Here is a 25,701-nt window from a genome sequence, read left to right as displayed (position 1 = left end):
GGGCTGTTAGCACCTTAAGAGAAAGAATGTTCTTTGCTTGTTTTCCTGTGGCAGCCTGAGAGACACAGAGAGAGAGGACGGCAGCAGAAGAGGAAGGCTTCAACTTAAATGGTCTGTCTCTCTTTTATTCTTTCTATCTTTCTCCTCATCCTTTCTCATTCCGTCCTCGTTCTCACCCCTCTTTCCTTTCCGCGCTTGTCATCTGTTTCTCTTTTCCTCTTTCTCTGACTCCGAAGGGAGACTTCAGCAAGTATTTCCATCCTGTTTCTAGTCTGCGGAGGGAATAGTGAGAGTTCACCCACTCACTCACTCACTTCTCAGAGACTGCTGGTAAAGTAAGCTGCTTTCTTGATGCTGGTAATGACAGTTTGCATGCTAGTTTTGAATGAAACAGTTAATTCTGATGTTCATATTGTGCAATGTGTTTATCAGTTTGTGAGTGTACTTGTCTATACATCTGTGCGTGGGTGTGTGTAGGATCTATTAGACCAGCTGTGAGGTTTTAACATGCATGTCTGGTATTTTAGTTTTATTGCCTCACTGGACTTAAGAAGCTGTGCTCATACAGCTCTGGTATTCACTGTATGTATTGTTGTAGTCACCGTACGAGGCTTATCTTATCTAAGTGTAACAACCTTTATCAGAAAATAACTTTTTCTTTTAATATTTTACAGCATGTTTCCAACTTTTAGACATGTGTTCTCTTGTTACTAAGGTCACTTAAAGTATAACAAACTGAGTATGACGGTGTGTTTTTTGTGTGTAATCAGCTCTATTTGAGCTCCGGTATAGACGTCTGTGACAGATATGTCCTCTGCGTGACACACACACACATTCATAAATACACACGCCAGCCTGCACAAAGGGGCTCTGTTTTATCTACATGAAGTGTGTCTGGAGTCGTGGCTGTGGTCCAACAGGTGGTGTGTTTATGTGTGTGTCATAATGAATCATATACGATAGCGATGCAGGTATGGAGTCATGTATAGCAAGAATACATGGATGTAACTCCCTGTTCTTTGATTTACTCGCTAAAATCTCTCAAATTAGAGAGATTTTTCATCTGCATCACCTTCAAATGTTACCATCATATCTTTGTGAATTGGTGCCCTGGATTTTACCTCTCAGGCTACATTCAGGCTGCCCTAAACCTTTGACTGATGGAACTTATGTTGTTAATTTATGTTGGAGCTGAAATTATTAGTCAATTAATTGATTAGTTGATTGACCGAAAATTAATATGCAACCATTTTCATAATCATTCATTGTCTTTTTTTAAGCAAAAATGCCAAAAATGATTTGGTTCTAGCCTCTTAAATGTGAATATTTTCTGGTTTTCTCAGTTGTAAATAGTTTTCTTTATCATACAGTGAATATCTTTATGTTTTGGACCATTTTTTGGATAAAATATCCAATTTGAATATGTCTGCATGTGCCCTGTGATGTACATTTTTCACATCCACATGGTTTCATTTCTGTAGGTCAGTTTTCATCTGTCTTCACTCTTCTGTCAACATGTAAACCTTCTACTTAACACAGTATTTTGTCTTCACAGCTCCTCTTCATATCCTGGACAGTTTGTATGCCACAGTGAAGAAGAAGAAGACTAGTAAGGAAGGAGCTTCGTTCCAACCGGCCGCCAGCAGCCCGAGCTGCAGTGACCGAACTCCATCTGCCAGCAGTGATTCAGGCCTGTCTGTTGCCTCACAGGGGCCACCCGGGGCCAAGCCGAAGAGAGGGGCTGCAGAGGACAAGTGCGCCCAGGCAGGGAAGCTGCTCCCTGGGGTCGAATTTGAGATTGCTCAGTCTCTTCTGGAGGTCATGACTGAGCTTGCGGCATCCAGCAGAGGGGAGGGGGAGATGACTGGAGATGAGTCTGGCTTGGGACACACTATCAATGGAGAGGCTTCGTCCAGCGAGAGGGAGACTGATATATTGGATGATGAGGATGATGTGGCAGCTTCTGCTTTAGACATGCCCAGCTCGAGCAGTATTTGCTCCCTCTCGTCTGACAACCTGCCTGAAGTGCAGGCATCAGCCCAAACTGAGTACTCCACTCACTCCTGGGTTCAGCAGCAGATGGTTGAAGCTCGCACTGAAAACTACATTCCAGTAAACGGGCAAGAGAGGTCGAACAGGGCGAGGAAAGCGAAGCCTCCACCTCTGGTAGCTCCCAACACGCCGCTGAGAGGGCTCAGCAGCAGGGAAGCGGTGCAGAGAGGTCTGGGGGACGAGGACTGCAAACACAGCATCACACAAGACACGGTCGACAATGCACACGCTTCGTCTTGCCAAGAGGAGGAGGAGTTGGCGTCATTAACCACAGACGTTGATGAGTCCATAGAGCAGCTGAACCAGCTGATTCTGGATTTGGATCCCACATTTGTTCCCGTTCCGACCCCCCTGTCACGATCCGCCTCCCTCCACACCAACGGCCTCAGCCAAAAAGGAAATACCCATTTGACCGGTAAGACCTATAAAATAAATATAATGGTTTAAAGTGGTCTAATACTGAAGACTATCCTGTCTTTTTACAGTGGAGAGGACCGACAGTTTAAAGGTTCAGTTCTCCCAAATTACAAAAAAAAAGACACATTGCTGTTGAGTTTTTGGAAAGTGTGGCTCTAGCGATGGCAATGTCAGTTAGTTGGTTGGTTGGTTGGTCCACCACTGTGATTCAGACTAAAATATCTCAACAACTACTGGATGGATTGCCTTTACATTTTGTACGGACATTCATGGTCCTCAGAGGATGAATCCTACCGACTTTGGTGATCCTCTGACTTTTCCCACAATCCCACAGTGAGGTTGACTTTTGTGATGGTTAGTGAAATATCTCAACAACCATTGGATGGATTGCCATGATATTTTTCATTTATCCGGTGAAATATCTCCAAATCTACATGATGTACTGGCACAAAATTTGGCGCAGACATCAATGGTTCTGAGATGATGAATCCTATGACTTTGGTGATCCCCTGACTTGTCCTCTAGCGCCGCCATGAGGTTGACATCTATGGGTTTAAGTGGAATGTTTCGACAACTATGGTGTGGATTGCTATGAAATTTGGCTCAGACATTTATGTTCATCTCAGGATGAATCAACTTTGTTGAGCCTCTGACTTTTTATCTTGCACCATCATCTGGCCATAAATTTAATGGTCCAATACTGGTTTATGATCAAATACCTGCAAAGCCAATGACATTCCCATCCGCCTCAGTTGTACTTTGTATTTAGTGCGAATTACCAAATGTTAGCATGCTAACACCTTTAATTATGATGGAGAACATTGTAAACATTACCTGCTAAACATCAGTATAATAACATTGTCTTTGTGAGCTGATGTTAGCATTTAGCTCAAAGCAGCATTGTACAGACTCACAAAACTGCTAGCGTGGACTTGTAGTCTTGTAATTTTTCAGTGCTGAGAACACCACAAACAAAATACCATTCGCTTAAATTGAACTGGGGTGTCAGCGGTTGTTTCAGAGGCAGATTTCACAAAACCTCAGCACTTCAGGCCAAGATTTTCTGCATTGCTACATATAATTATCATAAAATATGTATGTATTTTGGGTGAACTGACCCTTTAACTTAGTGCATTATAAAAGCGTACAGTTCCCTTTACACATCATTACTTGCACAGAGACACACAACAGTCCACTGTGACATTTCGACTGGTTGACAAGCCACACTAAGAAAAATACACCTGTGCTAACAAGTTTGCGGGCAGATGAAGCTTCCAGGCCGGACTTGTTATATTGTAGAGCTGAGCTCAGCCTGCACACACAGAGGACCATTTATAACCAGGACTGAAGGACTGAAGCGCTGGCTGATTGTGGAAATCTCCACTAGAGAGAGAGAGACATGCATCTGTGTTTGTTACAGGAGGTGTGTTTGTAAGTGTGCGTGGTGTTTGCTGAAAGGGTGGAAGCGTTTGATTAAACAGGTAGTGGATATTCTTGAAATGTAAGCAATGTAAAAAAAAAAATCAGGACCTCTGGTCTCTACACAATGACATGTTTACCCTCCGATCTGTCTTATTTAGAAATGGAAATATACAGAGCTGACAGAAAAGGTTACATGATTAAAGTATGTGCAGTGACAGATCCACTTGACCTCCGACCACAGTGAACCTAATCATGAAGTGATCAAAAACATTATCCGCTGACATGATTACAGAAGGTACAGATTTGCAGTTAAAGATGTTAAATATGATAAAAGTTAAGAGATTAAATGAGTTCCTCCTTATCTGCAAAGCTTTGGTCAATGATGTACGACACTTGTGGAGCACTGTGAAAGGGGATATTAATAATTCGTCAGACAGAGCTCAAAGCAGATTTAGATCTATAATTTAGCTGTGTAACTTCTGATTGAAGAATAACAGAATAGTTTAAATACTGATGAAGAAATGGAGTTTTCGAAAGTTAAAGTTGAACTGAATGCTTTACTGTGTAAGTTAGCTGAATCTGTAGGTCACAGGATGAGATCTAACACACCCAAACACCTGATACATTTTCATGCATTTATGAACATTGAAGACATCATTAAATATGATATGAAATGACACATAGTTCACTGGCAGAAGAAGAAAAAGAAAGAAGTTTGCATGACTTTGATACATTTTGAAAACTTAAGAGCTGTGCAGACGGGAACAAATCCTCCAAATGAATCAACCAAATACGTTGTTTGATCATGTGACTCATGTGAATGAAACACAGGAGCGTTTTATAATCTGGTGACCCTATTGTCAGTAATCAGAAGGTTGACATCATTTATCTGTATCTTCCAAAACAATTAGAAATCACTATTAAAAAATAATGTTTTATGATGTGACAACACTGTGGTTAAGGTCTGGTCAGGTTTAGGCACAAAAACCATTTGGTTAGGTTTAGGGAAAGATCATGGTTTGGGTTAAAATGATCTGTTTTTAGGGTTAGGGTCAACCCTAACCCTAACCCCCTAACCCTTTAATTCAAGAAACATGTGGTGTGGGTTAAAGTTAGGCGACCTTCGTGGTCATGGTTACAATAATAACCACATGGTTAAGGTTGAGGGACGATTGTAGTTTGGATTTTTAAAGAACAGACTCGACTCGTAGTTGGAAACGGGAAACGAACAGCGGTCTCCTGTGTCAAAGTCCTCTGTTCTGTTGAATCACTAATCTATCCACCTCGACCTCCTCCCTTCGCAGTCTTTGTCACTAAATATTGACGTCATCTGATTTCCTCCTTTTCTCCGGTCATAATTACTACGACCACTAGATGGCATCTGTCACTAGAGCGTAAATATCGGTAGTTTCGGTACGCTGACATTACGATTCTTACGCTGATGGCATGTGCTTGCTTTTATATTCTTTTCTTCTGTTAACATCGTAGCGCTCCGATTCACCACACATTCATCCACAATCTGACACGCCTCAAATTGATATCGTACACTCCGACACAGATTGCGATCAGAGCGCAGTGTGACACGCAATAAACTTATCCACGATCGTTGTTCTTGCTTTTACTGTACGTCCTTTGATGTTCTTTGAAACACAGTAAATCTAATATGACTCGAGGACTAGTACAACTTGAACCTGAACATTTTCTTGACCCGTGTGTCTCAGCGCTGCCTCTTTGGCACTTTCTTTTCTTCTCACCCAGCTGGCATATATGACAGATTTATCCTCGCTCATATCCACCGGGACACAGCCTGAAGGAAGAGGCACATTTCTGCTGTGACCTCCGTCCCTGATTAATTTTCTGTTCGAAGACTGCGGGTCATAGGTGTGCGAGTGATGTAATCACTTCCTAGCTGTTTGCATACAGAGCAGCTGTTCCATCAAAGCTAACCTCAGAGTGGCCCGACGGTTCATATGGGAGCTCCCCGACAAGCCGAGCGCTGATGAGAACGGCCGTGACAGCTCCTGAATCATGTCTGTCAGGGTCTCTCTGCCACTCCGAGGCAGCGGTGGTTATCGCTGACCCGTGGCCGTTTGCCAAGCAGGGTCACGTTACCGCTGACATTTAACCTCTGACCTCGCATTTCTCTACAGCATCAGGTCAATGAAAAGGTCTTCAAGTTCTCCTCCAATCATGGAATTTGAACTCAGGAAATGGAGTGTATGTGTTTGTGTGTATGTAGGTCAGCGAGTGTGTCGGAGGGCAGGAGATTGATATTTCCCAAGAGCATATTTGAAGCAGTAACTCTAATATTTCACTGCATTTACTGTGACAATGTGTGTGTGTGTGTGTGTGTGTGTGTGTATGCAGAAGAGTGTTTATGAGTCCAGTAGTTTTCATGGGGATGTTTTGAGGCAGGAACTTGTAAGCGATCAGGAATGCTTTTGAAGTCCCGACACAACACTTTGCTCTCCAATGTGTTTGCATCATGCCTCCCTTCTCCCTCTCATCATCTCAGAGTGGCGTTCTTCAAAAGAGAAGAATACAGCGGGTATACAGCGATACTCGACACTGTAAAAAAAAAAACCTCAGTGGAAGCCCCCCCCCCCTCCAGCAGGCCCGCGGTGTCGCAGGGTAACTGGATTAGTTTCAGTCGGACTGACTTTGCCTTTAATGTGATTTCGACATGATGGATGTTCACACTGAAAGCTGAGCTCACAAAAGTTCCTTATCGCTGTTTATAGGTGATATGCACAATTGAGTTTTATCCCATAAATGGTAGATGTCCAGAATAATGAAACACAAGTCAGCTTTTGGTTTCTGTGTTACGGTGTGGTTTTGGTTTTAGTGTGTTTCTGTGGTCTTCAAAGGCTGCAGTGCAGTAAAGTTTTTTTTTTTGGTCTAGATGAACCTAAAAATGTCTATTTTGTCATTAGAGCTGCAACGATTAGTCGATTCTTAAAGAAAAAAAAGTTGATCCAATGTGAGGAGTCGCTGCTTTTATGTAGTTGTTGTAATCTTTGGGTTTTGGACTGTTTGTCAGACAAAACAAGACATTAAAATACTTCATCTTGAGTTCTGGGAAACTGAGACGGTGAGATGAGAGAAGATAATCGACAGATTAATCAGTAATGAAAATAATCATTAGTTGCGGCGCTAGTTCTTGTTACCGCTGCCAAACTATCAATATCAAAGTGTTTTGTAAAAAAAATGTGACTCTGATTTTGTCAATATCACCCAGCTTGTCTCATTCCAAGAGCAACATGAGAGACTCTTGATGAATTGCAGCTATTGAGCTAATGTAGCAATAATATTTACTGCTGGCTGATAGAAGTGGAAGATTAAAACAAACATGGCAGGTGTGACATGACATGGTGTTTTACAAATGTTTCAAGGCTTCTTCCCTCAACGACTTTCTTACAGTTCAGACATAGTACAAGCAAAAAAAAAATACAACAAATTTTAGCTGTTTCCGTCTGTCGTAGCGGTCCCTCAAGAGTCTTCCAGTCGACACCTCATTTTAGCTCAAACACACCTCATAACATTGCAACCAAAGAGTCATTTGAAATGAAGACAACGAGCTGTTTGAACCAGAAGCTAACGTTATTCAGCAGAATAGTGTATTGTATAGAGTAACCTGATTAATTACAACCTCAAACTCTCCATGTGGTTGTAAGTTGATTTCTGTTTTTAGAGGTTTTGAAAGTGTGGTGCAACATTGCTGATGTTGCCTTGTACTTTGGTAACATCTGTCAAAGATTTTTACACATGTTGCTACTCAAAAAAGTGTATTTTGTGCAAACTTCAAAGCTTGCATTAATATATGTGGTGACTGTGGTGTGATAGAGGTGACTTTTTTCATGGTGACATTTTCAAATTGAAGTTGCAAATAGTGGATATTTTGTATCATTAACAGATTAGTCTGCAGAGCCTGAAGGACACTGAACTTTTGAAGCTGATATTGATATAAATATTTGAGAGTTTATATCACCAGTGTTTTACTTTTTGATAAGGACGCCTTAAATTTGTTTTTACCAGAATATGACCAATATATTTAATGAGCAGATTTTACCCTCCTCAATGCTCTGTCATGGATAAACTATTTAATGGTGATGCTGTTTCTAAATTACTGCAAACTTTAGCACCTCTGTTATGAACTTTCTTCTCTTCGATAGACATATACGCCAATACTTTTTATTTAAGATAAGCTAGTTGATGTTTTGGTCAGGTTATATGCTTTGCTTATCTGTTTGTTGATGATGGAGGTTGACAAGAGTCACATATGAGAGTTAAATCAGTAAATCTATATAACATGAATGGAGAGATGAATATTTCTGGATGGGATCCAGCCCGGGGGCGATGATCTACTCGCATCTGAAAAGGGAACGTCTGATTGTTCCAACAGATGTTTTTTTTCCGACAAGACGCCATGATGTTCCACCATCTGGTCACAGTGAAGTCTTGCTTAGTCACACAGGCTCTGCCTTGATGATAGGAGCCATGCACCGCTGATAAACACACTGATAGATGCTTTTGTCAGAGACAAACACGCCGAGCACGCACCGGTGTGGTGTCATCACCTTTTATTGCCAAGTTGGCTTCTGGTCATAACAAGGTGTCATAACGTTTAATGTTATGGATGTTTAGAAGAATAGACATGACTGTTTGTGGATATTTAATTTCATATAGAGCACATGACTGAGTTTGATTCTTTGGTTGAGTACGTATCAGATTGTAATCTGTCTGGCTGTCTGGCTCTCCTTCCCTGCCTCCCTCACTCACTCACTCTTTATTTCTCTTCTCCTGGTCAGGTTGGAAGCAGCAGAAACAGGTCAGTGATGTGATAGACGGCGCTGGTCTCCACAGTCCAGGATGGAGAGCATCTGGTCCTCAGAGCTTCAGAGGCTCCCCTCTCCACAGTCCCTCCTTCTCGTCTTCTCAGGTAATCAGTTTCTCTGTTCGCCTCACCTGACAGCAACTCCGACTGTTGGTGGTTACGCTTCGCTCATAGTAGGAAATAAATAAACACGGTTACCTTCAAACATAGTAGGAAAAAAATGGATCTGTGATGTCACTTATTTATGGACACAGAAGATTAAAAGATATCATTCCTCCTGTTCATACTGGCTATTAAAAGATGTCCTTTCAATGTAAGTGATGGAGGCCAAAATCCACAGTCCCAGATAGCAAAACCAACACTTTCAGCACTTTCATCTGGCCCACGTACCGCGTGGAATGACGACATTTGGGCGGTCCACTCCTGTTTCCCAAATCTGAGCCACAAGCAAGCTGTACGTCAACCAAGAACAAACCAGATAAACCAGAACTGGCCCACATCCAGAATACACATAGCCGAGAGCACCGTATCTTTACCAAAAAAGGCCAACATTTGATTTGGGATATTTTGGCAATATTTGCTGTTTTACATGTGGGGCCATTTCAGGCTCACATCCATTTTGTCCGGGCCAGAAGCATTTAAGTTTATCTGAAGCTTATATGAGTCTTCAGCAGTCTAAGTTAGTCATATCAAGTGGATATCTGACACATTTACAGCCTTTTAACGTCAAATTCCCTCTTTGTGTTTCCCTGTTGAGCTGCGGTGGAAGTATAGTAACAAAAAGAGGAACTTTGGCACTAAAAAGACTGTAACGTTGAAAGATATCTACTTGATTTGACTCATTTGGACGCTGAAGCTTCATATTAGCTTCAGATAAACTTTTAAATACATTTTAGCACAGAAGGAGGACTGTGGATTTTGTCCCCCATCACTTCCATTGTAAGTGCATTATGAAGGGATCTTCTAATGGTCAGTATGAACAGGAGGAATGATTACAGCAAGAAAAAAAGGTTTCAATGTTCTTTTGGGCTCCTGATGATTGTTTTAAGACAGACTTAAAAAATGGTGAACCCATCTCAGATTCCTCTTAAAGTAGACATATTATGCTTTTTATGATTTTCTGTCAGTTACACACTGTTATAAAGTCAGGTGTTTATATTAAACATGTTCAAAGCTCCAAAACTTGAGGTAAACGTAATGTGTGCTCCACTTGAACATATTAGGATGTGATATTAGGATTTGAGAAGTTTCCATTTAGAGAAAAAGAAGAGAAATCCTCCCACTACTATTTGTTTACGCAGCCTCGAGAACCGCTGGATGTCTGCTGAGGGGGAGCTAAGCAATCAGAACAGAGTGGGCTCGTCAGGAGGGGGGGGGCGGTCTTAAAAAGACAGGAGCTGAAATAGCCTGTTTCAGACAGAGGCTGAACTGAAGAGGCTGCATAAAGAAAGAGTTTTTAATTGTAAAGCATGCAAAGATATTCCAGTAGAGCCTCAGAATATAAATATATAGACCCTTTAAGAAAATGTAGCATCCAACATAACTAAAGTATTAAAAGTATTAATTTTGCAGAAAATCAGGTGAGTGTGACTGATATATTATACTACATTTAATAAATTCTATTATTAATAGTGAAGCATCAGTGTTAGAGCAGCATGTTACTGTTGTAGCTGCTGGAGGTGGAGCTAGTTTCAACTACTTTATATACAGTTAGCTAGTTTAGTCCAGTGGTTCCCAACCTAGGGGTCGGGCCCCTCCAAAGGGTCACCAGATAAACCTGTTTTCAGTTTTTGGACTTTTTCTCTAATCTTTGATTTCTGGTGAAATTTTGGATCATTTGAATATTTATTAGAATGAAAACGTGAGAAGTTTAGAGGGGAAAACGTCTCTTTGGTGAAAACGTGTTACCGAGAAGATTCTCTGTCGAGATTGTCATTGTGTAATTCTTATCTACAATTTTTTAAACGTTTCTTTTCTACCTTCCGCCTTCTGTCTGTCTCTGTCTCTTTTTTTTTCTTTATCTTTTTAGTTGAGCAATCTGCTCTTGTGCTCGTTCTTATGGCTGGGTGGCATGAATGGCCCGACTGTTTACACCAAAACACAGTCTGTAGCCACACACAGATCACAAGACTGATATCTGCTGGTGTGTGTGTGTGTGTGTGTGTGTGTGTGTGTGTGGGCTTGTCACCTCATAAGACTTTCTTTTCTTACTTATTTCTCCCTGTTGTTCTTTTTTTTTTTAAAAAGTATGGGCATCTCTATAAAACCAACAGCATGGATTATCGGGGACAAGCGGATAACTCTCCCATCGTCCCGTCCACTCCGGCCTTCCCAGTGACTCCTCCGACGCCCTACGGTAAGAGATAACGCCAAAATGGACACTTCGTACCGTGGGTGTGACTGTCATCTTATCAGTGACTTCCTTCTCCTCCCCCCCCTCCAGTGAAAACCTTCTCAGAGTTTTCCCAGCACAGGACCGGCGGCCAGTGGGAGCAACACAGCTGGACTCAAGGTACACTTTCCCAGGAGTGTGTGTGACCATTTATATATAAGTGTGTCTATGGGTTTTTCAGCCTGACTGGCCAGAAAGTTAGAACCCAAACACTGGAGCTCCTGATGGTTGCTGGACAGGGTTCAGGAGCCGGCTGGAATGTCCTCCTGGCACAATATATCAAAACACACACACACATACACGCGCACGCACGCACGCACACACACACCTGGCCTGCTCATTGTTGCCATTGGCTGGAAATGTGGGCATGGCTCTGTTTTTGGTAAGTCATGTCTGGTTAGAGACAGACGGAGCGCTTGTTTCTGGAGGTTTTAGTGTTCATTATTTTTAGATCTTTGACATCATATTGAGGTAAAAAAACAGTTTGAGGTATACAAAAAGGGCTGTTTGGATATCCTATTAGGCCCATGCAAGGACAGCTGATGCTGGGTGTCCGCTAATAATAGCTGACGGTAACAGAGGAAGAGACCACTGCTTGCAGGATGTCCACTCACGTCCTGTTCTGGGAGGGGACGGGAGTTAGAGAGGAGGGTCTTTTGTTGCCGGGACATCCGGAGGGACCGGTGCCTAAACAGATATGTACCACACAGCTGCAGAAGGAATTTACTGTGGTGTCAAAAGAAGAAAAAGAAGAAAAACCCAGAAGTGTCTCTGAGTGGTTGATCTGATCAGAGTGATTGTCATGTTCCCATGGTAGTTAAAAACTTTGTGTTCCTGAGGAGAGTTATGCATAAAGTATGTGATTAATTTTTATGAGGGCTGATAAAAAAAGCTGATGGAAGAATACCTGAACTGATAAAGGTGCTGGAAGTGATACTGCGAAGACTCTATTGCCTTGAAAGTTGGCTGTAAAATGTTTGCTCCTTCGGCAGCTTGTCCAGTATCTATACAAAACATCTTAAAGTCCCCCTCCCCTTAAAAATGTGTTTTGCTTATTGTTACTTCACTCGGATGTTTGGCCTTTAAAGTGCAGAGTTTGACACTAGAAGTCTGTTTTTACATTCATCTGATAAAACCTCCACTGCACGCACACTGAGAATGGACATCTCGTGTCCAACATATTTGCATATTCATAGATTCTGGATTTTTCAATGAGGGAGCAGGATGAGATGTCATTTTAAGGGGTATTTTTTATATATTTTAAAGAAAACATGCACATTTCCAGATCCATATTTTTATTCTGGGGCTCCACTGGAATAACTTTGAATTATTTACTGTTCAAAAGTCATTATTTATCTTATACTGGCCCTTTATGCAGCCCCTCAGTTCAGTGTCTGTCTCTTTAAGCTCCAGTGATTCTGATTGGTCAGCTCCAGGAAGCTTCCTCCGGCTCCGGAGGCAACGTAAACAACATTAGTAGTAGGATTTCACTTCTTTGTCCCGTTCTTTACTCGAAATATAAACTTCTCAAATACATCATTAATACATGTTCGAGCCTGAATCTGATCTGAAATATGCAAGAGGACGATGTCAACACCTCACAGAACAACCTTAGAAACAACCTTAGCAACAACCTTAGCAACAAGACTACAGAATGGAGGTTTGTGGGAATGTGCAAACAATCTGGCATCAGTTGGAGGAGGAAGTAAAGGTTACCTTGCCAGAGCTCTGGCTTTTGACTCGAAGACGGCATTTTTACAAACGTTCACCTCAAGTTGTGGAACTTTAACCATCTTTAAAATAAACATCTGACATCATAACAGGATATGAATGACAGAAAATCACAAAAAGCATGATTTGTCACCTTTAAAAATTTTAAACAAATGCAGGATAATACTTTAATATTTCTAAAAACATGCACAGTCTGTTGCAATTAGGGATGCAAGTATCAATGCCAACACTAAATACAGATGAATGTTTTCTTTTCCATTCCTTTGCTGCTGCTGATACTCATTACTTCCTGCACGCACTAATAAATGCATTTGAATATGAAGGCAGGTCTTTATTGTGAAACTGGAGCTGTTGCTTTTAATTAAATATCTTTATTTCTAGTTTCTGCTCGTATCTTCCTGATCTTACTTAGTTTTTCATCTGCTGCATATAAGCAGAACATATTGTGACCTCAGCACTTTCTCATCTGTTTATTGATAACAAAACCAAAGTGATGTTGATGATGGTGTTTCGCTGTGTATTGCACACATATAAGTTCATCCTTTTTAAAGGACAAGTCCGCCTGTTTATTGTAAACATGTTTGTCCGAACAGAGAGGCGGCAGGCAGGATGGGGAAGGTGGTGATGAAAGAGTTCTTATTACAGAAAAACACCTGATTCTTCTCTCCGCTGCATCGACAGAAGAATTAACAAAGGGCAAAGAATATTTTTTTTGCTCGCTCCCATTTTCGGGGGCAGACAACAGTTTCCTGTTTCCCACGTTAAAGACAGACCAAAGTCTGGGAAACAATTTTCCACGTCGAGACAGAACAGTTAGATTCCACATTTAAATTATTTTTATTTTATGTTTACAGCCATTACTCTAATCACAATTTGACCAGAGGCTGCTTTAATGTGGGGGGAAAGGGGGGGCGATTACTGAGGCCAGAAGCAAACAGCTCCAAAACAACAATGATGCACTCAGTCAGCCATGCCAACCCCCCCCCCCCCCCCCCCAGCAGAGTTCCCACCGTGTTATCACCAGGCTAATCACACTGGCGGGGTCCTGGTATGTTGTATGTGTTGGTGTTTCTGAGAGCAATGTGTTGCTGTCAGCAGATATTTACAGAAGTGAAGCATACTGGTAAGCATTAGATTAAAACTGGGTTTAACTGGGTAGAAAAGCTGAGGTTAGTTAGTTTATTGACCTCAAAATAACAACATGGAAAATAACTCTGATATCTTACTGGTTTAGGGTTATGGTTAGGGTTAGGGTTCTGGTTTTTGCCTTTAAAATCACCAAATTAGCTCATACAGGGCTCATTTACAGAAACACAGAAGTTACATACACTAAATGTTTTCAGGCTGTCGAGTGAAAAATGTAAAACTTGAGAAGCAGTTTGTTTATAGCTTGTTTTCCGTGAGGCCGGAGCGGTCGAGACATTGCTCAGTAAAGAGCAGGAAATTATGAAATCAACAAAATTATAGATGTAAGATTTTCACTGAACGGCAAAAATATCGTTATGACAGTGTTTCGCCTCGCGTTAACCCAAAGATGAACTCTGCTACTGTCTCTGAAGTTGTTATTTACTTTCTTCTAAAGCTCTAAAATGTTACGTAATAACATTTCCTTTGTGTACTTGAGGCCGTATCAAAATAAACAGTGATATATATACAGAAGCCCTCTGCCAGCGGAAGTAGGTTTCAGCCAAAGGAATGTAGATGTTATGAGCCGAGGTTTAGCAGAGGCAGATGGTCCGCTCAGACAAACAGTTGACTGTCTGAACCTCAGAGGTCAAAGGTCAGGAGAAAGTCCCGCAGGGAGTGGCTGAGAGGGCAGCAGACTGAGGGAAAACTCCTCTTCTCCTTCAAATGATTGGATTGGTTTTCCGTGATGATGAATGAGAGAGACACGAAGGATCCCAGAAATGTCAAGTGCTGCTTTTTATCCCGGAGATGTTTTATAGTCTAATTGCTGCAATTCTGTGGTTAACGCCTTAAAGCACAATCTGTGATCTAAATGTAAACAAAAACACAGAAAGCTGCTGTCGCCGTAAAATTGATAGACAGATCTTTAATACACGTCAACAACAACTAAATCTAAGTTATTACTGTTTTCTAAAATCGTTAAATGTTTGATTACATCGCTAAAGCTGGAAAATTGGCCTGTATTTCCAATTATGATCACATAAACACAAAATGATGATCTTATCATTATTAAGACAAACACTTTAAGTTCAAAGTCATTTATCTCTAGAGTACATTTATAAAGTGCTGATAGATGGAAAATATAATCTTAAAATAATATTAAAATAGATAAATAAAATCAATGAAAATCAATCATTAAATAAAGACATGAGAATATAATGGGGATGTTGTCCAAAGAACTAATATAAACTTTTTAAAAAAAGAAGAAGAATACTTGATCATCCTTAGTTTTAACAAAGTGTGGAATGAAAAGCAGTTAATTAATCAGCAGGTCTGAAGGAGTCTGGATGTAGAATAGAGGATAAGAGATCAGATATTAATTATACAGTCAAAATATTAAGGATTTGCTATTTAAAGGTATATTATGTATAGACTCATACAAAAATAATCCCTCTCAATCATCACTTATGACCCACGAGAAGTGTGTGTATGTATCTACAGAGACTCTGCCTGTATTTTCTTACCTTCTTATTATTTTGCCGTGTTCGGGACGCTTCTGGGCGTCAACCTTTGGGCGGTGGTTGTGTAGCCTCCGGCCAATAACAGCACGCAGGGAGTGAGGTCAGACTCGTACCATAGCGACCGGGTTACATCATTGTCTCCGTCGTCTCTCCTCTGCTCTGCGTCTCTGTGTCATGGATGTATAAAGAGCTGCAGATCTGCGTGTCTGTTTGACTGAGGGCGAAACTGAACTACACACACACAGAGCAGACAGGAGTCCTTTGAGTCGAGTCAAATTTTTATGGTTGAAAAATTAAAGATTAGGCTTTTAAACTCTTAAAACTTAAAAACTTTTACACAAATGCAACAGAAAGACAGAGTCAATGTCCACAATACTTCAAGTTACAACCTGTAATCCACACTGAGGTCTTTTGACAGCTCCTTCAAAGGTGAATTTTGGGAAATTAGACAAGAAGATCGATACCACTTACATATTTGTCTGCTAAATATGTAGCTGAAAGTTAGCTTAGCTTAGTATAAAGACTGGAAACAAGGGGAAACAGCTAGCCTGGCGCTATCCGCTACCTGTTATTTATATTTGATTGAACAAATGAGATATAATGTGCTAGATGGTGAGCTTTAGATATGCTAATAAGAAGATTTTATTACTTTTGACAGAGCCAGGTTAACGGGTTCCCCTCGTTTCCAGTCTTTATGCTAAGCTAAGCTAAGCTAACCGTCTTCTGGCTCCAGCTTCATGTTGAACAGACAAATTTGAGAGTGGTGTTGGCATGAAAGTTTATATGCATGTTTCCCCAAAATGTCAAACTATCCCTTTAATACAGGGACACAAAGTTATCACTGTTTTCTGTTTTTGTTTACATCCGTCACATCTGAAAGCTGGCCCGCCGTTTCGAAAATGACAGACTGCCCTTTTAAAACTGATAAACGAGCAGCACAGATGGACAGAGCTGATGTCCATTCCAGCTCATTTCCTGTGACACGGAGTTTAAAAATAAAGGCACGCAGCACATGCCTCCGCTGAAACAAAAGTAAACGCAACACAATTCAATCAAGAGCTTTAGGGTGTAATTTATGATGTGCTAAGATTAGACACATAGCAGGAGATGTGGTCAGTGTGTGTCTGCATGCCATTGTCTCTGTGTTTGTGGCAAGCAGATGGTGGGAGTGGACACACATGCCCTGACAGAGAGACCATAGAAACCCCCCCACCCCCAACCCCCAGATCAACCCACCACCACCACCACCACCACCACCACCTCCTCTCCCTCTCTAGTCCATAAAAGGCCACATGTAACCTCTGACCCCCCTGGAATCCATCCTGATTGGGGGAAAGTACTCGCAGTGGCCCGGCAGGAACAATGCTCAGTGGTCAGTGAGAGGAAGAGGAGGGAGGGAGTGAGTGAGGGAGTGAGGGAGGGTATGTAGACAAGGATGGAGGGGAGGGTGGGGAAGAAATTCTCTCCTTTCTCCCTCCCTCCCTCCCTTCTGTCCCTCCCTCCATACAAACCCAGAAGTCGAGCGGTGTCACAACAAGCTAGGAACAAACAGGCAGCTTATTTTTCCATCTGGGGGACGAAAGGAATTGGGCATGGCGGCGAAACAGCGATCCAGCTCCTGAGAGAGAGAGAGAGAGAGAGAGAGAGAGAGAGAGAGAGAGACAGAGAAAGAAGAAAAAAAGCTCCAGCAAGTCAGTCGAATCAGATTGCTGAAGTGAAAGAGAGAGGAGGAGATTCTGGTAACAAGGAGAGTTTCATTCACACTGGGAGGCAGAGCGTACAAATCCAGAGAGAGAGAGAGAGAGAGAGAGAGAGAGAGAGAAAGAGACGTTGAAACAGGAAGGTGAAGGAGAGATCCAGAGAGTTTGGGGTAAACAGGAAACCGGTGAATTTCGGGATACTTCTGAGAGTGTCACATCATGACTGCATCTCTCGGTACGTATGCACGCTCGTGTCAGAAAGATTGAATGATTTTCTTCTCAGGCTGCAAACCACCAAAACTCTAAAGTTTCCATCTCCATCTTCTCAGGTTTCTGACTAATCTATGAACTTTTAACACTTTTCCTTCTTCTCCTTATAATCCTTTTTTCCTTCTTTCACCAGGATCTGTTTTTCTGCATGTTTATACAGCGTTATCTCTCTCTCTGTCCCTTCTGGGAATTTTAAGGAGGGCATACATGCACAGAAACACTCCCCTCTCTCCTCCTGGCCTCTGGTATTTGCAAACAGCTTCTGGAATTTTTCAGTGTCAGATGCCTTTTTCCCTCTTTCCAAACATAGCCCCCTTCTAAAACCTCACCTTTCTCTGTTTTAAAAAGACATTTTTTCATGTTGTTGTTGATCTAATGTTTTGGACAGCAGTCTCCGTAGCGCCTCTGACATCTCACACATGGTGAGATGGTGAGGTGGTTTGTTCCACTGCTGCGTTCATGATCTCATCCCGTTCAAGGCTATTTTGGCCTCATATCATGGAGTCATGGAAGGCTGATGTATTGGTGGTTAACCGAGGGGGCCGTTTCCCCCCTTTTTTTTGCACTAATGACCCGAACTGAACCAAAAAGTCTTTGAAGATTCGTCGTTTTTGTTGGGGGTGCTTATTGCTGTGGAGGTTTACCACATTTCCTGAAGATGTCATGCACGACGGATCAACATCTTCTGAAGAACCACAAGTTAACTAGTTTCGAACTTTTGCAGCAGTTTCATGAAATCCATGAAAATACTGCATGAATTTTCCACGTATGATGAAACGGGAAAGACTGACCCAGCTGAAACTGTGCTTCATGCAACATAAAAATGTTCCCCGCAGGAGACGTGTGGTTTTCACAGAGAGCAAACACAAAAGGAATTTTGTGCAAAGGCTTGTGAGCAGGTTGAAAATATTAACTGCCACATGCAAGTTTGGAGAAAGTCGACAATTTTTTCTGTGAGACAAAAGTTAATGAGGAGTGCTGTTTGGTGATGCTGTGCAGACGTCTGTTGTGTGAGAAAGGTCTGACTTTCACAGGGCTGCAGGAAATTAAGGGCAAAGAGGCAGAAAATCAGAAATCCTCAAGGATGGAAAATGTTGACAACACAGTGGACACAGTTCAGGGTGCACAGACCAAAGTGGAATGAGGGGAAACACGGATTGTGTATCACAAACCCAGCCTGCGTGAGACTTAGCAGAACATCAATTGTCCCATTGGTCTCACAAGACATCTAAGAGGTCTGTTATCTCTCATGACATAATGGTCTGGTATATCTACTCTGCAGAACACAACAGCATGATGAGACGTGCTAAATGGCAGGAAGTATGAAATTTATATAATGAGCAGTCCATAGTGCATCTTTTCAGTGCAAGTACAAGGAGCAGTGAAGCAATAAAATGTTGGCAGTTGAGAAAACCTGCAGTATAAGATCATCCAGACTGAAAACAGAAAACACCATGAGCTACTGGTACACATGAGAAGATCTAGTGTGAGATTGGAAGTCGAGTTTTGAAGGTCGATCAGATGCATGACCCTGCTGGTGACACAATTTGAAAGTTATCAACCTTGACGTTTGTGGGGTAAATGGTAGACTTATGATGCTCGCCACTTGGAATGTGTTCATGCATGTATTTGATTGGACAATGGAGTGCATTGTCAGATTGATATAGATTGGACTTTTCCAATCTTTTTAGTTAGACTACTCTAGTACCTTGCACCCTTTTGCAGGAGGCTGCAATTTTTTGACACAGTTGGTCTGACGTTAGGAGCTTCTTGGACTTCATCACTATGACTATGATGAGATTTGTACTCGTGGTTGGTACCCCAGCTGAGTTGGAACAGAGACAGTCTCCATATGGACACGTGGAAAAGAACAAGAAACAGCCTCAGAGGACCCAAAGAGAGTTGGAGAGTCGATAAAAGCAAAATTTGACAGAGTCCAGTGGAAACAGATTCAGCCATTAAATCATGATGTACATGAAGCATATGACATAAATGTCACTCAAGCGTCTGCTGAAGAGATGAAAAATAGCAGCAGACTAAAACATCAGATCTGTGTGGAGCGATGAGACTGTAACGCTCCTCAAATGAATACATGAAATCATATAAAGACATTTCTACGCTATTTTTCACAGCTTAAAGTTTGACTGGCGCTCTTCTAATTAATCATCTCATTGAGCAGTGGATGGAAAAACACTAATTTCAATTAAAATTTGCACTAAATTTGGATGTAAACCTTGCAACAGACTCATGTTTTCTAGTTTATTGGAGCTGAAAGCAGTCATGAATTAAAACAAGTACAGAGAAATACACATTTCAGGTGGATTACTGCAGTGGCACCTCACTTGTAAACACTAATGAATGTCAAGGATTTCCTCATATATATTTTGGGACATTTTATGCCTTTAATGGACAGCGACAGATGAGAGATGACAGGAAACGAGGGGAGAGACAGACATGGAATGACATGCAACAAAGGTTCGCTGCCAGAATCAAACCGCGGATTTAACGGTTATGTGGCATGTGTCTTAACCAGTAAGCTCCCAGGATATGCCAGGATTTCACTTTTTAAGCACTTTTTCCAAGAAGTCTGTCCAGGAGATCCCGTACAGATGGTGTAATGACTCAGAACCTTAGAACCCAAAAGCACAAACCCAGAAGCAGTAGCAGAGTCCAATATCCTTTAATCAAGCCTGAAAAACAAGCAGGGGTCATAAACCAGGCAGGCAGGCAGACAAATCCAAGGGGGAACAGGCAAAATCTTCAGACTGGTAAACAGGCAAGCCGACCACAGGTATGAGGACACTAGACAATCTGGCAAGGTGTAAGTGAATCTAGGCCAGTATGTGTGAAGAGTGACTGATGAGGATAACGGGATCCAGGTGAGGAGATGGGCGGGAAAGTCAGGTGAGAGGAATGAGATGATTGCAGGGCAGCAGGATCTGCAATGACAGGGAAGTTGGTGGTCAGGCAGGTGAGCAGCATGAAAAATGGTCACTATGAAGGTGAGCCCGTGACAGATAGTTATATGTTGAAAATATAGGCAATAAAATAAAGGTTATAATCTACTAAAATTAACTGTTATCCAGTTTAAATGACAGCTAGATGTTTTTTCTGGGCACTTCTGAGTTGCATGCTGAAAAAGGACCAATGCTAATGACGATGCTAACTGCTAACAAGGGGTCAATGGTGAGCTTCTACCCTGCATATCTCTTCCTAGCTTGGTGCTACGTTTCCTAGCCAAAATTCCACTCTTTCAGCATCATGTGTTTCTGTTGTTTATTAAATGATGCATTTCTTCTGATTCCAATGCAAGAAATAATTGAGTTTGATCATTTAAATCATGAGCTAACAAGTATTTCTTGCTGGGTTTAATCAGCTATTCCAGTCGGCACTTCAACCTCCAGACCGTGGAGCGGTGTAAAGCGTTACATTAATGTTATTTTTTTGTTAAAGTGTAATAACCAATTACTGACTAGTACTTTGAGACTGAATAACTCCCACAGTCACACTGACCTACCTTCATCCGTCTACTGTGGTTAATACTTATTAGATGTGCGAGATCCGTCATGTGTCTGAAGACTGAAAGGATAGTATTGATATCACAGGCTTACAGATTTAAGGGTCAAGATAAACTTGGGTAGAACACAGATGATTCTTGTTATTCATAATTAACCTTCAAACACATTTATGGATTTTGGAAGATCACATTTATAAGTGATATACTTCCTGAAAAACATAGCAATAAAAAACACAGTTCAAGTCCAGGCCAGTAGAGTTGGGAGTCAATATGATCCTGCTGTGGACAAACAGAGTTGACACTTATAAACACTGATTTGACTCAAGTTTCTTCTTAGTTAAAGCTAGGTTAAACTGAAAAGTGATCTTAAGATGTTGAGGTTACAGTATAACTGTTACAGGTCCTAACAACATGTTGAAATATACTGTTAAAACAGCTGTTATATGTAACCTAGACTGGCCAAAAGGTTCACTTTTCACCCAAAATGTGCCTGTTTTAAACTGGATCGATAGAAAAAAACAAATCTATAGTTAATACGACAAGCTGCTCCGAAACAGACGTTGATGATTTCTTATTAAAATCAGAAAGCTGCCATGAAAACAAAACCAAACCTTGTGGACAAAAGTATGAGAGAGTGACGCTGAGCTGTTTGTGCCAATATCTTTCCATAACAACAAATTAGAAAAAGGGGAGCTGGCCTTGTGGCACATTGTAACATTCATCATGTAGGAACCCAACAAGAGAACAATTTGTGCACCGTGATCATTTCTCCAGATGGGTAGAGGCTCAGGAATTTTCAATCCAGCTGCAAAACACGATCAAATAACTGGGACATTTTTGCAGCTGAGACTTCCTTCATACATGAAAAATATTGATTCTTATCGTGTTCTCGAGAAAAACGGAGGAGTCTCTCTACATGACATTACATAATAGATGAGATATGACAAATATTCTTATAATTGCCAGTCCATCACGAGTCAAAAATTCCCCTTTGAGTCAAAAACATTACAGTAGCTCGGACTGCAGTTCATAAAACTATCAAGCGATTATCCAAATACTTCAGACACCAATAAACACCTCTGTGATGACACCATTCGTTCCCATAACCTTTTCTTTCAACACGGCCTCATTTATTGTTACCCTTCACCCCGTTTCTCCCTCACCACTTGTTATTCTTCCCTCCCTCTTCAGCCTGGCTCGTAACTCGCCTCTCCTCTGCCACTTCACTGATTCGATAAAGCTGTCTGTCCAAACACCAACAGACGACACAAGTATCTAATTTACAGACGACCGCCCACCAGTTTGTTACGGAAAAATGCTCTGTTTGAACAATCAGAGGTTCTGAATAGGAGTAGGAGGGAAGACACAGCAGGGATTGAGTTTGGCTGATTTTTGCTGGTGTAGGAGGGTAAAAACCAGACAACTGATCACATTCACTAAAGGGAAAGTTTCATATTCTTTGCCAATGTCACCAAAAAATACTCAGAACCCTAAAATATGCTTAATGTTGACCTGGGTCGTAGTCTACTTTTGAAACTACTTTCGACAGATAAGTCTACAAATTATTGGTTCATTTTTTTTAGTTTTATTTTGCCAGGATAGTCTCTTAGAGATTGTTGTATATATATTTTTTTGTGAGTGTCCTGATCAAAATGTGAGCTTAGTTTACAGATGCTAAAACAGAAAGTGCAACTCTGCAATGGACACAGCAGATTAATCCAATAATAAAACCAGTTGCAGTCGGTTCATAATATCTGGACTTATTGTGATATGTGGGTTTCCAACTGACATCATAGCTGCAATATGCATGCAAACAGAGGGTATAAACAACCTGGGTTGAGTTTATGAGGTGAATAATATGAGAAATCCTGTATTAACACAGTTTAATATGAGCAAAGTGTTGCCTGTATACTTGCCTGGCAGATATGTGGTGTCTGGTGTATTTTGATGATAAACAGACAGATTTTCAAACATGCTAACGTAATTAATATCTTGAATGAAGGGATTTCAGTGCTCTGAACTTGTGCAATAGACAAACAGCAGGTATTTCATATGCAGTAATGTTACTTTTTTGCTTTATGCTAACGTTACATGTAGAGGTAACTTTGTGTAGTTTGAGTCTGTTATTACTGCTAGTAGCTGCCAGCTATAACTTAAATACTGTCATGTTGTGTCAGCTAGCAGTAGAATGCTGTAAAAAAGTTGTGTGTGCATATAAATTCACCTCTTTACTGGTTTCCAGCAAGTTGCTGCTTGAGTTTCTTCCTCCCCTGTTGTGCACGACTGTATGTAAACAGGAAACCAGTTTACTGAACAGTAGCTTAAATCATCCAAACAGGCAAGTTGTCAGAATTTTAATCAGAAATTAAGCTTCAGCTCAGTATTTCATGTAGTGGAGCTAGTATCTGTTGTGTTTGTAATATAATATATACACTTGAGACAAACTCTTTTATTAGCTTAGCAGCTCAGGTGGAACATGTCAACCAGCCTAACGCACCCAGTCTGGTTCCTATTGGTCAAATACATGTCAATCAATCATGTTATGCACTGACATTAAATATTACCACAGTATCAGATCATCAGGATCCAGTATTGTGAGTGTTGTGCCTATCAGAGCTTAGTCTTAAATTTATTTTAGTGAATAAGAACTTTTACACTAAACTATTTAAAAAAAAACACTGAATACTACAGAGCTTCAGTGGATCTCAGGGCCACAGCAGGTGTCTTCCTCCTCATTTTGTTCCTGTTTCTTCTCAAAGTTGCTCTTTTGCTCCCTTTTCCTCTTCATCCCCCTGAGAGGCTGCAGCCTGTGATCACTGTGAACAGCTGTAACGCGCCACAGACCTTAAGACCTGTCAGCGTCAGTCTGTGTATGAGTGTGTGTATGTGTGTGTGTGCACACATTCCTGTGGTCAGCGGGGAGTCTTCAAACCCACTGTTGTTCTGCATAGCTGCATGTGCATCATTGTGTGTGTGTGTGTGTTTATGTGTGTGTGTGTGTAGGCTCACCCCTTCTGTCTACTGTGATGCTGCTCTGCAAGTAAATGTTTGCATGCGTGAGTGGAATTCAAATGGAGAGATGAGAAGCATTTCTTTGTCAGATAAAACACAGAACGCCTGTATCTGCACCAAACATGTGACAGCTGTATGTTTTTCATCTTTCATCTGCATTTCTTCTTCTCTGTGTCCCTCCTCCCCTCTCATTCCAACCTGCTTATGCAACAGCCAGTGTGGTCTGAGGTGGCAAATATGAGAGGGAAATATTAGCTCCAGATAACCTCAGCGTGGTTTTTATTGATTAATGGGATTTCTCTCCATAGCAAGCATGAAGGTATGCACGCATTTTCAGTCTAAGCCATATAACCGTCATTCTCTGTGTCAGGGAAATGTGTGTTTGTGTGTGTGTGTGTGTGTTGTAGGCTGTTGGCTGGTGGAGGTTGGCAGTCGTGCCCACATGGGTCTGTGCCATCTGGAATTGGTTTTGCACGGTCCGACCCAAACTAAGCAGGCTTTGTGCTCACTCAGAGCTGCGCAACTGAGGAGAAAACAATGGACAAATGGACACTGTTGAGCAAAACAAACTCCACATATTCCAGAAAATATAGATACACCCGAAAGTTTCAACATGATGGTAAAGTCTGTCAGGTGTTTGGACTGTATGTTAGGGTATGTTTTTAGTGACAATATATTAAACTAAACTTACGGGGCTTTCACACCAAAAGTTTGACAAGTTGCCCTCCCCTGATGAGTAATTCATTGATCGTGCAGCAAGTGTTTAACTAAATTAAACCTCAACAAAAGCTCATCCAACAGGATTCAGACGCTGATGCAAGGTGGAAGTTATGACGCCAGTAATTGTCCTGCAGATAACAATTAAGGGAGTTCATTTTGCTCATCTCTGAATTCCTGAAGTTACGTAAACACTGTTATCTGATCCAACTGAACCGGTAGTTGGATGAAAGAATCTCAAGTATGGCAGAAAACATCAGAGAGGATGGAGATATTAAAGGACCGGTTCACAATGTTTCAAATCTGTCTCAAAACAACAGTCAGGTGCCCAAATGAACACTGACACATGTTTTTCTTGCTGTAATCATTCCTCCTGTTTATACTGGCCATTAGAAGATCCCTTATCATGCACTGTCAATGTAAGTGATGGGGGCAAAAATCCACAGTCCTCCTTCTGTGCAAAAATGTTTTAATTTAGAGCAAATATGGGGGAAAAATTCAAGTCTGATCTTTGGCGTTTAGAAATGAACCGCATCTGCTTCACACTGGGCACAGACTGCATGTCTAGCTGAAAGTGAGTAGCTATGGATACCGCGTAGCATGGATACAGGAGGTGAAAGGTGTGTTCGGGTGTAATAACGACCGGGGAAGCCCTACAGAGCAGAGCCCGGTCGGAAGGTCAGAGGTCAGGGTGGGGTCAGCCAGCGTTGCCGCAGTTTTGGCTGTTCTGTAATTATCTGGATAAGCTGGGATGAGCTGTGTAGCAGCAGATGTGTCAAACCACAGTGAGGAGAAACAGCCGTGGGAAAAGGGAGAGACGAAGGTCGCCAGCTCTCCGGGAATCATCCCCGAGAGAAAGAAACTGACAGTGACTGTGGGAATGTTTGAGGAATCCTGCGGCCCTCAGTGCATTCCCCTCAGTTTGTTTTTGTGTTTGTTTCCTTCAAGCATCAACAACTAGAACATTTGAATATCTGATCTTTCGTAAC

General features: G+C 41.4%; 1 protein-coding gene and 1 long non-coding RNA gene across 5 annotated transcripts in view; one reads left to right on the top strand and one right to left on the bottom strand.

Annotated features, from left to right (window-relative positions):
* LOC121900990 (tensin-3-like) overlaps positions 1 to 25,701 on the top strand; it is a 59,904-nt gene that overhangs the window by 18,991 nt on the left and 15,212 nt on the right. For 3 of the 4 annotated variants that reach the window (XM_042417593.1, XM_042417594.1, XM_042417596.1), the window contains 4 exons: positions 1,556 to 2,467; positions 8,700 to 8,830; positions 10,973 to 11,081; positions 11,169 to 11,237. In XM_042417593.1, coding sequence (XP_042273527.1) covers positions 1,556 to 2,467; positions 8,700 to 8,830; positions 10,973 to 11,081; positions 11,169 to 11,237 — 1,221 coding nt within the window. The remainder of the gene's footprint in view (positions 1 to 1,555; positions 2,468 to 8,699; positions 8,831 to 10,972; positions 11,082 to 11,168; positions 11,238 to 25,701) is intronic. The other variant, XM_042417595.1, reaches the window with a different exon arrangement.
* On the bottom strand, positions 20,131 to 23,190 carry LOC121900991. Its single transcript, XR_006097157.1, has 2 exons — positions 20,984 to 23,190; positions 20,131 to 20,405 (listed from the first exon to the last, which is right to left on the bottom strand). It is a non-coding gene; the product is annotated as an uncharacterized LOC121900991 (long non-coding RNA).

The sequence above is a fragment of the Thunnus maccoyii genome, chromosome 7 (genome assembly GCF_910596095.1).
Source record: "Thunnus maccoyii chromosome 7, fThuMac1.1, whole genome shotgun sequence".
In the NCBI taxonomy this organism is placed as follows: Eukaryota; Metazoa; Chordata; class Actinopteri; order Scombriformes; family Scombridae; genus Thunnus; species Thunnus maccoyii.
The sequence above is the reverse complement of the archived record's forward strand: the minus strand, read 5'-3'. Positions and strand labels throughout refer to the sequence as shown.